The sequence below is a fragment of the Arvicanthis niloticus genome, chromosome 1 (genome assembly GCF_011762505.2).
Source record: "Arvicanthis niloticus isolate mArvNil1 chromosome 1, mArvNil1.pat.X, whole genome shotgun sequence".
Classification (NCBI taxonomy): Eukaryota; Metazoa; Chordata; class Mammalia; order Rodentia; family Muridae; genus Arvicanthis; species Arvicanthis niloticus.
This window is the reverse complement of record NC_047658.1, coordinates 115,534,002-115,550,975: the sequence shown is the minus strand read 5'-3', so window position 1 is coordinate 115,550,975 and position 16,974 is coordinate 115,534,002. Positions and strand designations below refer to the sequence as shown.

At 48.9% G+C, this 16,974-nt stretch overlaps 1 protein-coding gene across 1 annotated transcript; it reads left to right on the top strand.

Moving 5' to 3' along the window:
• The first annotated feature begins 2,001 nt into the window (after positions 1–2,001).
• Naa40 (N-alpha-acetyltransferase 40, NatD catalytic subunit) lies at positions 2,002–16,653 on the top strand. Its single transcript, XM_034516930.2, has 8 exons — positions 2,002–2,181; positions 7,602–7,697; positions 8,560–8,612; positions 12,024–12,119; positions 12,202–12,360; positions 12,503–12,586; positions 13,848–13,925; positions 14,297–16,653. Exons 1-8 carry the CDS (start codon positions 2,176–2,178, stop codon positions 14,436–14,438), a joined length of 714 nt encoding a protein of 237 aa, XP_034372821.1. The 5' UTR covers positions 2,002–2,175; the 3' UTR covers positions 14,439–16,653.
• Positions 16,654–16,974: the final 321 nt, after the last annotated feature.

Below are 16,974 nucleotides of genomic sequence, written 5' to 3'. Positions count from 1 at the left end.
ATTGGCTTATTATCTCCTTTCTAGAAAATACCAGCAGTGTTTTTTCTCATTTGATACTATTTCTTTCCTTCTCTTTTTTCTTTTTCAATTTTAAAATTTTATTTATTTATTTATTTATTTAATGTATACGAGTACACTGTAGCTGTCTTCAGACACACCAGAAGAGGGCATCAGATCCCATTACAGATGGTTGTGAGCCAACCTGTGGTTGCTGGGAATTGAACTCAGGACCTTTGGTAGAGCAGTCAGTGCTCTAACCACTGAGCCATCTCTCCAGCCCCTGAGATTTTATTTATCTATTTATTTAGGTTTTCAAGATAGGATTTCTCTGCATAGCCGGGGCTGTCCTGGAACTTGCTCTATAGACCAAGATGGCCTCAAACTAATGAGAGATCCACTTCCATCTACCTCCCGAATGCTGGGATTAAAGGCCTGTGCCACCACCACACAGCATTTATTTTTATTTTATGTATAAGTGTTTATTTCTAGGCACCACGTGCATGCCGTGTCTGTGGAGATCCTCTGGGCCTGGGGTCTGGAGTTACAGACAATTGTGAGCCAACATGTTGAGTGCTGGCAAGTGAAGCCCATCTTCTGGAAGAGCAGCCAGTGGTGTTAACTGTTGAGCCATCTTTCCGGTCCACTCCTCATCTCCTTTACTTATTTTCCTATTTTCTGGGGAGAATTTCACTATGTAGCTCAGGCTGGCCTGAAACTTGTTACACAGATTATTATGGCCTCAAAAAGATTCTTTTTTAAAAAGCATCTTTTATTATGTGTTGGTGATTTGCCTGAATGTGTCTGTGTGACTGTATCAGATCCCTTGGAACGGGAGTTACACAGACAGTTCTGAGCCGCCATGTGAGTGCTGGGAACCGGGCTCTCTGAGATGAGCAGCCAGTGTTCTTAAGCAGTCCTCCAATCTCTGCCTCCACCGTACTGAGGTCACAGGTATGAGCCACCACACTCAACTTGGTACTGCTGCCTGAAACAGTGCTTGCTGCCGCAGTAACCACTCACTGTGAGCATGTAGCCAGGGCTACATCTTTCTGAGAAATAAACGTAGGATAATGATCAAAAGCTGAAAAATCCGTTAAGTTTAAGACTGGAATGAGGGCGTTCTAATTTGTGTGTGTGTGTGTGTGTGTGTGTGTGTGTGTGTGTGTGCGTGTGTGCGCGCGCGCGCTAGTAAAGACTCTGGGGTGAGGGTTGTAGCTCAGTGACAGAACTATCCTACCACATGTGAAAACCTGAATTTGACCCTCAGTACGGGGCTGGGGATGTGTGTCATGGGGGCCAAGCCAAGCCAAGCCAAATAAAAACCACAAGAAAGCTAAGACTCTGATTCCCGCCCCCACCACAGATTCCAGGATTAGTCCCAGGGGTTTGCAAACTGCTCCATCTCCCCAGGTGATTCCCATGCAGGTCATGTGGAGGTCACACTACCCAGATGTCTGCTCAAACTGAACTTATAAATAGGACCCAAAACACCTGAGGTCTTATTTTTAACAGCAGCCTTTTAAACAACACTTACACAGGAGTTACAAGCCCATTTTCCCTCTAAACAGCGAAGTTTAGGACTACAGCAACTTCTGTATCCTCTGGGTACAGCACAGTGTAACTGCGCGTTAATGCTATGTGAATGAATGTTGAGCAGGATGAATGAGTATAACAGGACTTGTTGGAAAGGACATGCCAAGGGTCAGCTTCTAGAAGGCCAAAATGCTTCCAGACTTTTGGCTGTGCCCGCGCGCCTCGGTGAAGGCAGCCCGCACCACCGCCCAACAAGTGGCTCCAAGGCGAGCTGCTCCAGGCACGCGCGCGCCCTTCCGCTCCACGTGGTCGTTGCCATAGCTACAGACGCGGACTGTCGAGGGGGCGGGGCCGGCGCGTGCGCGTCATTCCTAGCGCGACGCTCCGCCGTGCCTCCCGCCTTTCTGTTCTCAGGCCTTCCGCGCGCACGGCAACCGTTCCACCTGCGCGCCTTCGCGCTCGCCGCCCACTCTCGTCCGGTTCTGCGCCGGCGCGGGGCCGGCTAAGACGCGCGAGGGATTTGTGAGACGCATGCGTAGTGCGCGGCCCGCCGCTTCGTTGTCGCTCGGGTACCGCCGTTGCCGCCTCCCTACCGGCAAGTGAGAGAAGTGGGAGCCGAGGGTCGCCGCCGCCACCGCCACCATGGGGGTAAGTGAGGCTGGAGAAGTAATGGGAAGTCTACAGCTGCCGGTCATCCTCTGCGCCCTCATTGTTTCTTGAACCCCTCACGTGACCCTGACCCCCTACAGCCTCACGTGACCCCCGGCCCCCACTTGACCAGAGTTCCCCCACGCCTCATTGTAAAGATCCCCGCGTTGAGCTTGGCCCAGAAATCCTCTGGGAGTCCTCTTCTTCCTCCCCCTCCACACCCCGCGCTCCTCGTGCCCCTTCCTGGCTCTCTGACTTTTTACCAGGCCTCCCCACTCCCGAGCCCCTGCTGCGTCCCTGCCATTAGCCCCTTGCTCCTTGAAGATACCCATCATCTGGCTGTCACGGTCCTAGCGGTTTCCTGCCACTCGGACTTGTAGGGAACTGAGGCTGGGAGGCAAGAAGGCGCATGGCCAAGGTCACGCCGATAATGGCTTGAGCGCTGGACCCCATCAGGCGACTCCAGAGTTCCAATGGAATCTGCTTCCCACTGCTTCAGTCTCTGCCTAGCCAGTTCCCCTACACTTTTGAACCGTCGCCACCAGCTTCCTCCTTCTCCAGATGAAACGTAGTCTTCCTTTCCATACAGCCCGTTCAGCTTCTGGCTGCAGTAAAGTGGATCTTAGAAGTTGAATTGTTCTTAGTCATGTTACTGCAGGTGGCTTGCAGTGGAAGAGGGGTGGAGGAGGTGTACAGATGAGTAGGGAGGATGAACTGGTTCTAATCTCAGCCTGGATGGATAATAACCACCTGTTATGTGTGGTCTGACAGAAGATGCATTTCCATGCCCTTTTCTGGGATGTGCAGATCTAGGGTTGGGCAGAACCACCCTCCTAAAACTGTAAATCCCCGATCCTAGCTTCTCAGGGTTAGTGTGGAATTTGCAACACCTTTATGGAGTCCTGACTTTGAAACTAGATGTGTCTCAGTGGCAGCCCCATCTTTAATGGCTAGTGGCATGACACTGTAGGTGGTGAGGCCTTGCTTGATTTTATTCTTATTTGTGTGATACATGTGACCTCTTCTTAGGATAGTGGTGAAGATTAAATGTGGCAATGAATGTATATAGTCCACGAGGTGCCTTTAAGCGGTAGCTGCTGTTTTGCTTATATTCTCAGCCTCACTTCAGTGATCTAAAATAGATTGGTGCTATTTTTATCCCATTGGGTTTGTCCCTACTGTCACTAACCTAGATTTTTTTTTCCCTCTCTCACAAACAAATCAGTTTATTAGACAAAAAATAGTCTAACTTGTGTCAAAACACTTTTGGGAATCTATGTCAAAACAAAACTTGGGGGGTCTGGGTATGGGTTAGATAGCTCCATAGTAGAGTGTGTGCTTAACATATGTGAGGCTCAGAGTTCAGTCCTCGCAAAAAAACCCAAAACCCTCCAAAGCATTTGTCATTGTTCAGGCAGTAATTTTTACTCCTGTTTACCTACTATGAAGAAAATGCAGGCTAAGAGACCTTGGCATATTTAACTTAGATTTTAGTGAGCAGTCCCAGGCCCCAGCTGCTGTGGAAGTTAAGTGAAATCATGTCTCTAGTGTCACTCGCTAACTCTTTGCCCAGAATCAGCCATTGCAGACCCAGCCCTCAGCAGAGAGGAACGTGCCTCAGGTTCTGTACTTCTCCATTGGTGGCACTGAAGTCACAGGGCCCAGATACACTGTAGACTTGCCTTCCTTTGGTCTCCATCTATTGCTCATTCCGTGGAGTTGTTTCTCACAACAACTCCCATCAGAGTGTCTCCTGGCCTAAAACTCAAAGCAGCAGAAACTTGAATTATCTTCACTGGAGGAGATCTGGAATCCTCCCATTACTCTCATTGGGCCCTGCCTCAATGCCCCACCTGCATAGCTAGAGGCTGTTGTTCCTTGTAGTTGCACCCGTTCCTCTAGGAAGTACCCCGCTTTTTTATCCCAGGCTGAGTGATAGTGGGAGCAGGTAGAACAACACCTCTCCAGGGTTTGAGTTAGAGGATAAGTCTCTCCCATTGCCAGAGCCAGCTGGATGGGAGCACTGACACAGAGGTCCAAGTGATGTCACATCTCTTCTGGAAGCAGCCACTGTGGAGTTTGATTGTTGTCTTTTTATTTCTCTTTGTGACTCCTGGACTAGTAAGGGGAGATCAGATCTGCAGCTCTCCGGAGAAAGCAGTATTTAAATAGCATCACATGAGCCATGTGTGATATCATGGAAGGGATGTATACTTTACAGTTTGGGCCTAAGTTTTGAATCTGGGCCTCTTGTTTGTAGATACTGAATGTACACGCAGTAGATCCACCCCGGCCTGGTTGAGCTGAGTCCAGCTGAGGTTCGTAAGACCTGTCAGAACTCTCTGGCTCTGTGACTTGAATTAGTAGTTTGTTCTCACAGCTGAGCTAACTTTAGAAAAGCAGAGGCAGAAGGCTAGGCATATAGCTGTTCTATAGAGTGCCTGCCTGGCATGCCTGAGACTCTGGGTTTGCTCCCTAGCACCTCCTAAACTGGGTGAGGTGACTCAAGCCTGTAACCCTAGCACTCAGGAAGTAGAGGCAAGAGCAGAAGTTCAAGGTCATCCTTAGCTACATAACAAGTTAGGAACCAACCTGAGCTATAGGAGATTCTGCACCCCGCTCCCCCAAAAGAATGCACTGGCAGAGTGTCTGACACTAGTGGATCCTGTAAACAGAGACCATTTCTAAAGCTGGAGATGAAATTCAGTGTAACAGTTGCTGTGAATAAGCTTTGGTCCTAGCACATGCACAGCTAAAAGGAGTTTATATTCAATGCTTAGTAACAGCCTTGACTATTGGTGTAGGAATTATTAGCTCCATTCTACGGTTGAAGAAACTGAGGTTCTGACAAACTGAGTAACTTGCCCAAAGGGTTTTAAGTAACATGCCTAAAGTCATAGCTATTAAGTGAAAGAGCTGAGAATCAAATCCAGGTCTCTTGACTCCAAAGCCCACGCTCTTTTCATTATAGAAAGCTCCCTTGGGAAAGACACTTAACCACAATGAGCTTTACTGTTCACTGTGCTTAGTTCCCGTTTTAATTAGACAAGTTTTCTTGCATCCCTGCAAGACAACCTTACCTCCACAAGGCTTCAGTGAAGCTAATTGGAACAGTGGGAGACTCCTCTAACTGGTATTTGCTGGAGTTACAGGAGAGCCCCTGCCTGTGTGGCCCAGCCTGCCTCCACCCCTCACTCTGTGCTGGCTGCCAAGTGCTTAAGGGGTGTTGTCCATTATCTCAATCTCCTTGGTGGTGGCCTTGGGCCTCATTTTGAGGGTTGCCTGGTTTGCCACTCAGCCTGCATAAGTCTCAGAAACCATGTTCCTGTGTTCAGAAATGAGATGTTGTGGAAGAACCCAGGTTTTGTGCTTTTGGGGTCCTGGGAGTCATACTTGGTTTCCAGCACCTTTACTCTTACCCCACAGTGTGTTATGTGGCAGTCCAACAGCCCTACAATCTGTTGACTTGGCAGGGTGGAGAAGGGAGCTTACATCTCCTGGGAATGTGAAGATACGCTAGCATCCCAGTTTCCCTGGAGATGTTCACATGGTTATTTGGCGGTGGCAGGGGGTGAGCATGGCCTTGTCTGCTTGATGGAAAACTCATGTTCCTGATGCTCTATGATGAAGCTCTGGGGACTTCATCTGCTGTTTCTCTTTTCCCTGCCTCCACGTTAGCATGGAGGTGGTGTATGAGGTGGCACTGTTGGGAATTGGTTCCCAGGTAAATGGGCATCAGGAAATTAGTTGCTGGGTGGTTGCCTGAGAGTGCTTGAGGCCCCTAGCTTTATCTCTGCAGGATATGAGAAGGTCTTTGGTGATTGAGTTGAAGTCTAGATGTGCTTCTGCCAATGGAGACAAAGGCTGCAGCTGTGGCTTGGCCCCTCAGGCTATCTCCATTTGGCTACTTACTACCTGGGGACTGTGCATGAGCCATGTTCCCTTGGCCCCTTAATGTATAAAGGTGAGTGATGGCTTCTTCCCTGAGCCTTGACCCATGTATTTCTATGAAAGTGCTTTGTTAATGGATTTCAGTGTGATGCTGGGGCCTGTATCACGGAGGGAAAGTGACTCCTGGAAAACCTGTTAGAGGGCTCCTTTTGTTCCCATGTGCACCTCTGTGAAAACAGCCTTAGTCTGGGACTACAGCTGAATGTTAGGCCTCTGGCCTGGCATGCACAAGGCCCTGAGTTCCACCCCCCAGCACCACAAAGACCACCAGGAACCTGCTCTAGTCTCTGTATGTGCCTTTCTCAGGAGAGGTGAGGCATGAGAGCTAGCCTGGCTCCTAGCACAATGATGGAAAGTAGCTGGTGCTGGCATTTTGCCTGTCAGAGAGTCTAATGCTTTTACTGTCTGATGCTGAAGTACGAGTTAAGCGGTGCTGTTCCTTCAGACATCCAGGCTGAAATTATGCTTTGGAGCTTGCCCATCTGTTTAACAGCTGGTTTTCAATTCATGTGAATGTGGATTGTTCAGTGCCCTGTCCTGGGGCCAGGCAGGGCCATGGTCACACTGGCATTGGTGGTGTTTGACCTCTGTCCAGTGAGCTGTGGGAGATGTGTGACTGGAGTCAGGAGATCTGGGTTGTCTAGTCCTCCCTGGGAGGGTGAACAAGAAGGTATCATTGAGTACCTTTCTGTAGCCCCCTACAGCACCAGGCAGGACTGGAGGCTTTACTGTAGACCAGGGCTGGATGGGTTTTTTGTTCTAGGACCCGGCAGGGAAAGAGTAGAAAGCACTTTGATGAAAGCGGGGTTGTGGCTCACACCTGTAATCTCAGCACTTGGGAGGCTGAGCTAGGGTGATTACTGTTGAGTTAGGGGCCTGCCTGAGCTACAGTATGAAACCACCCTCTTCCCATGCCCCCATCAAAAAAAAAAAAAAAAAAAAAAAAAAAAGAGGAGGAGGAGGGATTTTTGAAAGAGCCTCATATTAGCTTTCAAATAGGGCTTGGTCAGGATGCAAGTAGGAACAACCTACCTTTGCCCATCACTGCCATCATGCCCCTGAGCCTTGGTCTTGCTGACCATGTGGCGCCTCTGCGCTGAGGTGAACCCATGAGGCCCTCAGTCCACCCTTGACATCAGCAGGTGCATGCTGTGACGGCCACTTGGCCTGGGCTGGGCAGAGCTTCTAGGAGTGGCTCTGAATTGCTTCCACAGGGCTGTGTCCATAGTCAGAAGACACTCTAAAGAATTGCTGCTCTGGGCCACCTCAGATCCAGAAAGCTTCCCTAAATGTTCCTGAAGGTGAACATTTCCTCCTTAGGAAGGAGCAGTCAAGCCAATATGCATTACTGCTGGGCCACACGGCCAGGCTGCCTGTTGCAGGATCAGTTTATTGGGTTCAAGGCCCCTTGGCTTCCTCTGAAGGAGTTGGCATAGCTCTTCCAGTGGTGGTGTTTTTTTTTGTTGCAGAGAAAGTCGAGCAAGGCCAAAGAGAAGAAGCAGAAACGATTGGAGGAGAGAGCGGCCATGGATGCTGTTTGTGCCAAAGTCGATGCTGCCAACAGGGTGACTCTCAGTTCCTCCTTCAACTTCAGCTTTTCATTATTTGACTTCTTGTCGCCACCCAGTGGCAGATCTATGGCACTGTCCACACAGGCCTCTGCCCACACTGATTGGGAGGAGGGGCCGTGGTTGGCTCAGGTGTTGAGGGTTTTGTGGAGAGGCTATAGGTCTTCCCGACGTGGAACGTGGGGAGATTTTTTGGGTGAGAGAACCTCTCATGAGACATGACACATGGTTCTTAGCCCTTCCTTCTTTCAGAGGTTACTGGCTGCCCATGGGTACTATAAGCTCTCCTTTACCCAAGGCTTCGCTGGCCTGGTTCCTGGGACTGTTGAGAGGCGTAGCAGCTGTGGATCAGCTGGGGTGGGGCGCCCTGGGAACTTTCACAGTGAGCCTTCCTACATCATGCTGTATTTCACATTTCCCCTTAGTTATGGGGTGGAGGGTACACTTGAATGTAGGTGTTTAAACCCCTGGAGCTAATGTTAATGGAAGTTGTAAGCTGTCCTATATGGGTCCTGGGAAATGAACCCAGATATTCTGGAAGTGCAGTAAGCACTCTAACTCTTGAGCCATCTTTCTAGCCCAATATGTTAATTTTTGTTAATTTCCATATTGGTAAATGGCTGTGCCTCTGAACTGATATTCTGCGAGGTTGTGCTTTTCCATCTCGGTAATGGTCAGATTGTAGTTGTCCCTGAAATATTCAAGCAGATCGGTCATTTCTTTCCTGGGTTGGCTGTATGGGAGCAGGCATTATGCCACAGGCCAGTGCTGCTTGTTCTCTTTCACCACATTCATGGATGGTGTCATACCTCCTCACCAGTGTTGTCTTCCTTCATCTGTATCTGCTCCCTGTCCACAGCTTGGAGACCCTCTGGAGGCATTCCCAGTCTTCAAGAAGTATGACCGCAATGGGTGAGTCGTGCTTAGTGTTCCTGTTGTGTCACCTGGTCCTCCTTGGGAGCTCACTCCTGCAGAGTACTCCCTTACAAGAAAGCAGCAGTTGGCTATTGCTGCTTGTTGATTTGGTCAGTCTCCCAGTTAAGGTGATGCAGGAATGGATGGGTGTGTAAACATTGTGTGTAATTGAGGTTACATCTTTCTTTGTTGAAGAATCTAATGAAACTTGGAAACTTGTCAGCCTACTATCACATTTTATGATTGGGAACCAGAGGCTCAGAAAATGGGGATAACGTTTCTGGGTTTGTAGAGTACCCCCCACGTCTGAAGGAGTTTCTGATTCCCGATTCAGTGCTTCTTCCTTCAGTATATAGTATAGAATATGCTGGCTGTTTAACATTGGTTAGAGTACTTAGCCTGGCTTGCCTAATTTTGTAATCAGAGATGGGTCTAAAAACTTGGCTTGAGCCAGGTGGTTGCGCGTGCCTTTAATCCCAGCACTCAGGAGGCAGAGGCAGATGGATCTCTGAGTTGCAGGATGGCCAGGGATACATACATAAAAGCGGTCTTAAAAAACAAAGCAAAACAACAACAAAAAACTTGGCTGTTTGGAGAAAGTGACAGTGTACTGACATACATAAAAATAAATAAATAAATCTTTTTAAAAAAAAAAAAAAAACTTGGCTTAGAGAAGCAAAAGGATCATGAGTTTGAGACCAGTCTAGACTATATAGTAAGACACTGGCACTGTCATAAAAATCAAAGCACAAAAGATTTAAAAAAAAGAAAGAAAGAAAAAAGATTGGGGTCTGATGCTCCTGTCCTTAGGAGTTAGGAGGGTTAGACCCAGAGCGCTGGCCCATGGAGCCTGCTGATGTCTCAGGGATATTCGGGTCGAGGTTGCAGGCCCTTTTCCTTTACCCTCCCTAGTGGTAGTCTGTGCTGTGCTGCCTTGGCTCAGGGAGGTCAGAGGTCACAGTTGCTTTGTGTGATGGTGAAGAGTGTCTGGACCTTTCACTATTGTTCTGGAATGAGTCAGGCCCCTCACGCCTTGGATTCTTACTGTCAGATAGGATGTTGCTAGAAAGTAGTGAGGTGTCCTGAGGAGATCTGAGCAAATGCCCAGGTAGAACATGAACAAGGTGGAGGGGGCAGCTATGCACATTCCTGCGCCCTGTGACTTTTTATAGCTGTGCGGCAATCATGGAATCAGTTCAGTTTACTTTCTCTTTGTCTTCCCATCTGGGATCTGACATCTGACAGTTTCTGGGAAGTCGTGGCGTGATTAAGGATCTCTTCCTGTGATTTTACTTAGTGTTTTTATGTGCTGTGTTTCTATTGGGTTCCAAAAATCTGGAACTACTCTGAAACAAGCCACACCAGTAGGCTCAGCTGCTCTAGAGCCTGGCATTTCATATGGTCCCTGTAGCTGTGAGCCTCCTTCAACGTGCCTAGGACAGCACTTGAGAAGCTCGGGCAGAAGGATTTCTATGAGTTTGAGGGCTGCATACTGATTCAAGGCCAACCTGAGCTATGTGGAGAGACCAAAAATAAAAAAGTGCAGATGAATGTAGGCTGGCCTTTGGGTGTTTTCTAGCTAATAGGTGCAGTGCTGGTTTTGGATGGTTCTTACATGATTGATACTTGTGAAGAAAGGCTCTTCCAAAGGCAGGAGGTTAAGATCTTGCCAGTCAGCAGAGATGACAGTTGATTGCAGTAGGAACTTTCATTGTGAGGATTGTGTCAAAGGCTCGTGAAACATGCTGTATGAGAATTCTTTAAAGGCCTGATTTTAGACAGGTGTGCCTATCATTTTAGTATTTGGGAGGCCAAAGCAGAAGAGTCATGAGTTGAAGGTCAGTCTGAGGTACGTAGTGAGGTACATGGTACAGAGCTAGGGAGAAGAGCAGGGGTGGTTGACGGTGCATACCTTTAATCCCAGTGCTCAGGAGGCTGAGGTAGTCTGATCTCTTGAGTTTGAGACCAACCAGCCTGGTCTACATAGTGAGGCCAGCTAGGGCCATATATAGAAACCCTGTCTCCAGACACACAGAAACACTGATGAGGTGATTCCACAGGTAAGTACTTGCCACATAAATCTGACGGCTTGAATTTGATCCCCAGATATCACATGGTAGGAGAAAATCTGTTTTCTAAAATTGTCCTCTGACCTCTGAGTGGGTCTTTACTCCTACACCCCCCACACACATATACATCATGTTGCTTTTTGTTGTTGTTGTTGTTTTTGGTTTTTGGTTTTTCGAGACAGGGTTTCTCTGTGTAGCCCTGGCTGTCCTGGAACTCACTCTGTAGACCAGGCTGGCCTCGAACTCAGAAATCCGCCTGCCTCTGCCTCCCAAGTGCTAGGATTACAGTTGTGCACCACCACCGCCCGGCTTACATGTTGCTTTTTGTTTTTCCAGATAGGGTCTCACTATGTAGACTATATAGCCTTGGCTGTCCTGGAACTAGCTTATTGTGTTCTAGAGACCTGATCTATAGACTGGGCTGATTTCAAACTGTCAGAGATCATCTGTTTCTGTCTCCTGAGTGCTAGGATTAAGGTGTGTCCCACCACACTCAATAACTTAAAAAATAAATATTTGTTTCATTTTGAATTGTATGTACATATGTGGGTATGTGCACATGAATGCAAGTGTGTGAGGTTGGGGCATCTGGAGCTCCAGTTACAGCCATCCTGAGTATCCTGCAGTGGGCGCTGGGGGCCAGACTCAGGTCCCTGGAAGAGCAACAGCTGATCTTAACTTCTGAGCCATGACTCCAGCTCCTTTCCCATCTTGTCTTAAAGCTTGAGTTTTTTGGACTAGTTTCTCTGTCTCCTTGGGGAAAGGGACCTTAGTGTCTAGAGTGGTGGTTCAGACCCTGTTCTACCTGTGTAATGAGATGTCAGTCACCATGGAGTGTTGTAAGGAAGAGACAGGCACTTGGGACAAGGCTGCAGAAGGGTGTTTGGTTTCAGTTTGCTTGAAAGGCCCAGGTCATCCAGCTGCTTGTAAAGACATGATAGGTGGGTTAGAGAGACCTGGTCCTGTGACAGTCCAGTGAGAGAAGGGCAGAGATTATAGTTAGTGGGACACGTATCTACAAACAGCTAGGGAACAGTGTTTCTGGTAACATTATTAGGTATATTATTAGAAACTGAGGGAACTGAGCAGGTATGGGAAAGCAGAAAAGTAGCCAAGAAAGGGAGCAGTTGACAGATGAGTCTGATCAAAACAGTCCAGGAAATGGGCCCTGTGGCAGGATGGTGATCATATGATGACAGTTGTTAATAATAGGTCTGGAAAACTTGGCTTTTCCTTTTAGGGTACCTGAGCCTGACATGCCTCCCTGACAATCATTCAAGAAGGAATAGAGGTGTCCTAGTGGGAGCCCAGGCCTGATGCTCCCTTGTCTGCTTCTCAGGTTGAATATCTCCATTGAATGTAAGCGAGTGTCTGGATTGGAGCCAGCCACTGTGGATTGGGCCTTCGAACTGACCAAAACCAATATGCAGACGATGTAAGCATGGCCCTACCAAGGGCAGCCCTGTACCCAATGGCTTTCGTCCAAGGCCCCTGTCCTGATTGTTCCAACTCCCCAGGTATGAGCAAAGTGAGTGGGGCTGGAAAGACCGAGAAAAACGAGAGGAGATGACCGACGACCGAGCCTGGTACCTCATTGCTCGGGAAAACAGTTCTATCCCAGTTGCCTTTTCTCACTTCCGATTTGATGTGGAGTGCGGGGATGAAGTCCTGTACTGGTAGGAACTGAGGCTTACAGTGGGGTAGAGGGGAGAAAACCAAGTGGCAAAACCCACTGGCCCCCTCTGGGCCTAGGGCCTGCCTGGGGCTGCAGGCTCCTCCAGTGGGTCTAGGTACTCACTCCTCTGCTTTCTCTGTTAGCTATGAAGTGCAGCTGGAAAGCAAGGTACGTCGGAAAGGCCTAGGGAAGTTTCTCATTCAGATCCTGCAGCTCATGGCCAACAGGTAAGGGGCTGCTGTATTGCTGGGTGGAAAGAACTACGCCAAGGAGGTGGCTTCCTTGGACTTCCTCAAGGAGAAAGGCATCTAGACCCTGTCGGGAAGATGACCCTGCTTTGCTGTGGCTCCAAGAGGGCAGATGGGGTAGATCCTGATGCTGAGGCACTCTGACTAGACTGCTGTGGTGGGAGGGGCTTCCTGTCAAGGTGCCCAAGACCTCTGTAGGCTGGAGGAGGGATAGAAGTAGGAGAGAGGGGACGCCCTGACCCCTTAGTTTCCGTTCCCTCTCTCTCTCTCTCTTTCCCTCTTTCTTTCTCCTTCCCTCCCTCTTCTCGCTCCCGCCTTCCCCCTCCCCCTTCCCCTGCCCTCCCCCTCCCCTCCCCCTCCCTCTCCCTCTGGTTGTTCCAGACAGAGTTTCTGTGTGGCCCCAGCTCCTGTAGGTCTGGCTAGCCTTGAATTCACCTATACCCACCTATGTCTGCCTCTACTTGTTCACTATTTTTTGTTGATATGTTTTTGTCTTTTGAGGCAGGGTCTCACTCTAGCCCAGGGTAGCCTTGAACTCAGGAAAATCCCCTTGCCTCAGCTTCCCAACCATTGATATTGTAGGCATGAGAAATCGTGTCCAATTTGTCTTTTATTTTTGAGGTTTTGTTTGTTTGTTTGTTTTAAGTATATGGGTATCATATTCCTTGGAACTAGGATTATGGATGGTTATGCATCATAATGTCAGTGCTAAAGATTTAACCCCTCGAAAAACCAAAAAAAAAAAAAAAAAAAAAAAAAAAAAAAAGATTTAACCCCAGGTCCTCTGCAAGAGCAGACAGTGCTCTTGACCCCTGAACTCCTGAGACATTTCTCCAACCCCCCTTTTTTTGGGTGTGTTTGTTTTGTTTTGTTTTTCAAGACAGGGTTTCTCTGTGTAGCCCTGGCTGTCCTGGAACTCACTCTATAGACCAGGCTGGCCTCGAACTCAGAAATCCGCCTGCCTCTGCCTCCCAAGTGCTGGGATTAGAGTCGTGTGCCACCACTGCCCGGCTCTTTTTTCTTAATACATATTTTTATTTATGTGTAAGTGTGTGCCTGCAGAGGCCAGAAGGATGTAAGATATCCTACATCTTGAGTTACAGGCAGTTAGATATGAGCTACCCTATGGCTCGGAAGGGAACCCCAGGCCTCTGGAAGACCAGAAGTGTTGTACAGTGCTGAACCATCTGACAGCCCTTTGATTCTGTTTCTAAAAGGTGCGCACTCTGCTTTCTTCCAGCACACAGATGAAGAAGGTGATGTTGACTGTTTTTAAACACAATCATGGCGCCTATCAGTTCTTCCGAGAGGCACTGCAGTAAGGAACAAGACTGCTGTGGTCCTGCAGGGTGGTCAGGGTGGTCCCTTTGCTGGTTCCCAGGTGCCTGCTTCTCCTCATCCTGGTCCTAGTCAGTGCTTTGTGGGCACTGGGGTTTGTGAGATGGTGTACCAGTGCCTTCTGACAGTCCAGAAGTCTCAGAACTGTGGGCACTGGGGTTTGTGAGATGGTGTACCAGTGCCTTCTGACAGTCTAGAAGTCGCAGAACTGTGGGCACTGGGGTTTGTGAGATGGTGTACCAGTGCCTTCTGACAGTCCAGAAGTCGCAGAACTGCTGGAGAGGTTCTTAACTCAGGGAGCCAAACATTTAGCTTTCCAACACCCAGGTCTTTTTGCTGTCTGTCTTGCAGGTTTGAAATTGATGACTCTTCCCCCAGCATGTCCGGTTGCTGTGGGGAGGACTGTTCCTATGAGATCCTGAGCCGGAGGACCAAGTTTGGGGACAGTCAGCACTCCCACACAGGCGGGCACTGTGGTGGCTGTTGCCACTGAACTCCTAGAACCACTTGCAAGGAAAGTCACTCTCCTTAGGCCTGTCCTCTCCCCTGGTCTTATGTCACTTGCCAGGCACTCCCAGAGCTGTGGGTACCTTAGTTCTGCATGAGCCAGGCATATCCTGAGAACACAGAACCCTGGGGAGCAGTGACCCCAGCTGCCTTTCCACCTCCCTCCTGGAAAAGCAGAGTGCCAGGAGGGAACACTGAAGAGAGGGTGCTGCGAGGATGACAGGCTGGCCATCAAGCCCATCCCTGTGCAGTAGCTGCCTACTTACTTAGTTCTTGGGCCTCTAAAATGGAAGGCTTCCCTCTTGTCTGCAGCTGGATTCCTGACAGGGGTGCACACCATGCTCCATATGGACAAATGGAATGTTTATACCCATGTTTGTAAAAGGCCTGGAGTCTGCTGGTCCCCAGAAAGGACTGGATACAAATCTGGGCATACAAACCTTGGACATCTTTTCTCTGGGACAAAGTGCTTTCAGAGACCATGTTGCCCTTGATGTCAAGGTGCAGGGGTTTGTGCCGTGACTTATAGATCCACAGGGTGGTGTCTCAGGGGACCAGCCATGTTCAGGAGGGAGTCTGCCTCCATCACTTTCAATAAGGCAGAGAAGACCAGGACTCATGTGTTATAGGGATGCAGCATCTCTGGGCGTTTGGACTTTGCTGCATTTTCATGATCTTGACTTGACCTTTTTATTCAAGAAGGAAGTCGAGTTCTGCCTGTTCTCACACCTCTCTCCTCAGCCCAGATACCTCTGTTCTTAATCTCAAGGGGAGTAACATCAGGGAGCCCTTCGTCTTCCCCCAGAAGGACCCTTCCTTCCTGGTATAATTGAATCCATTTCTTCCTATTCTTGGTGCTGATAGCTCTCTGGAGGTGGGGTACTTCCCTGCCACCCTCCCTGTCTGAGGAGCCCCAGCCAACATGGGCCCTTCTGCCTGACCTCCCTAGCCCCACCCTCACTGCCTCAGTGAGGCACTCGTGCCACTGTTACAGCACCCCTGGGATGCCTTTCAGTGCCACCACTGCTTTCGTGTCATGGGTGTCACCCTCCAGTGGCCGACTAGAGCAGAAGGCCTTCCTCCTCAGGGGATGCAGTTGAGAACTTGAACTCATCCTGATGTCTGGATCCTAGTCTTCAAGGAAACAAAACCAAATCCTCACCTAGGAAAACACTCTTGCCACTTCCCATTGCCACCCCTGAGTTCCACCTTGGGAGGCATGGCAGAGAGCTTGCCTTTGTGCAGTTGCTTTCTGAGACTCTGCTACTGACCTCAGATCTGCTCACCTCACCCCCTACCTGACTCAGGCTGTCTGTTCTGGCAAGTCTCCCCAAAGCAGTCACCTCTCACTCAGATCCTTGACTTGTGCAGTAGCCTGGCCATGGAGGGTCCTTTCTTGCCTGGTCTGTCCTCTGTTGAGCACCCTGTGCTATCCTCAGCCCTTGGCCTTGCCTTGGAGAAGGCCTAGCAGCTTTACACTGGAATAGCCTCTGATAAGAGTTGAGCCTGCCCAGGGGGAATTGGTAGGCTCCTTCCAAGAATCATGAAATAGGAACGTGCTTGGAAGAGTTATTTCCTGATCTCTGTCTGTCTTAGATCACGAATCTCTGATACCTCCTACTTAGGGGTCCAGAGGGAACACCCAGGTCAAACCCCACGTGAGGTGAATGAGTGTCTTGTCTCCAGTTACTGGACACTCAGCACCAGGACTCATGGTGCCCAGTGCCTGCCCTGCTCCTCACCCTCTGCGTGCCCCATCCCAAAGGGCCCTTCAGGACCTCTCCCAACCAGAGGGATGGTGACCAAGACCAGTAGATTACCCCTGTGGGTGTTAAGCCTAGTGGTTTATCAGGCACTTTTACCACCCTCTTGAGTTTGAGAAACAGCAGGTCTAATCTACTGTACCAGGCTCTTTTGGTTTTTGTTCCAGGCGTGTTAAAATGGTTTTAAAAGTTTTTGTTTTGTTTTAGTGAACCTATTTCATTTCAGGTTATTTTTGTTGCTGTTAAATGTGTATGGTTCTTTTTAACCCTTTCTGGAGGGTTGGGGGGTTATTTTTGTTTTTAAAAGGAAAGTTGGAAGGTAATTTTGTTTTATTTTTTTTTTCCTAGCAGCTCATTATCACTGGAATCAAAGGGAAAAAACGTCTCTCTTTGTGTCCATTTTATTTGTATGTCATTAATAAAAAGATACTTTGTTCAGATGCTGGGCTGGTGTCCAGATGCTGAGTGCCATGGGCAGTGGGTGTCAGGCTTTGGCTTTGGGAGGCATAGGCTGTTCTGGCCCCACACTCTTCCTGCAAAGGAAGTCTCAGGGAACCCAAGTGTATGTATTTGTGCCATTTCCCAGAAGGTGCTGGGCGAGGTAAGGGATGTTCAGAATACTGTCTGCTTGGCATCCTGGAGCAGGCTCTGAGCCAATCACTGTGACTTTGGGTATCAGTGCCCAGACATAAATTCAGTGCCCTACATGAGTTGAAAGATGAATTTTGTCCTTGTGTTTGCTGTGTTAGTCAGAATATT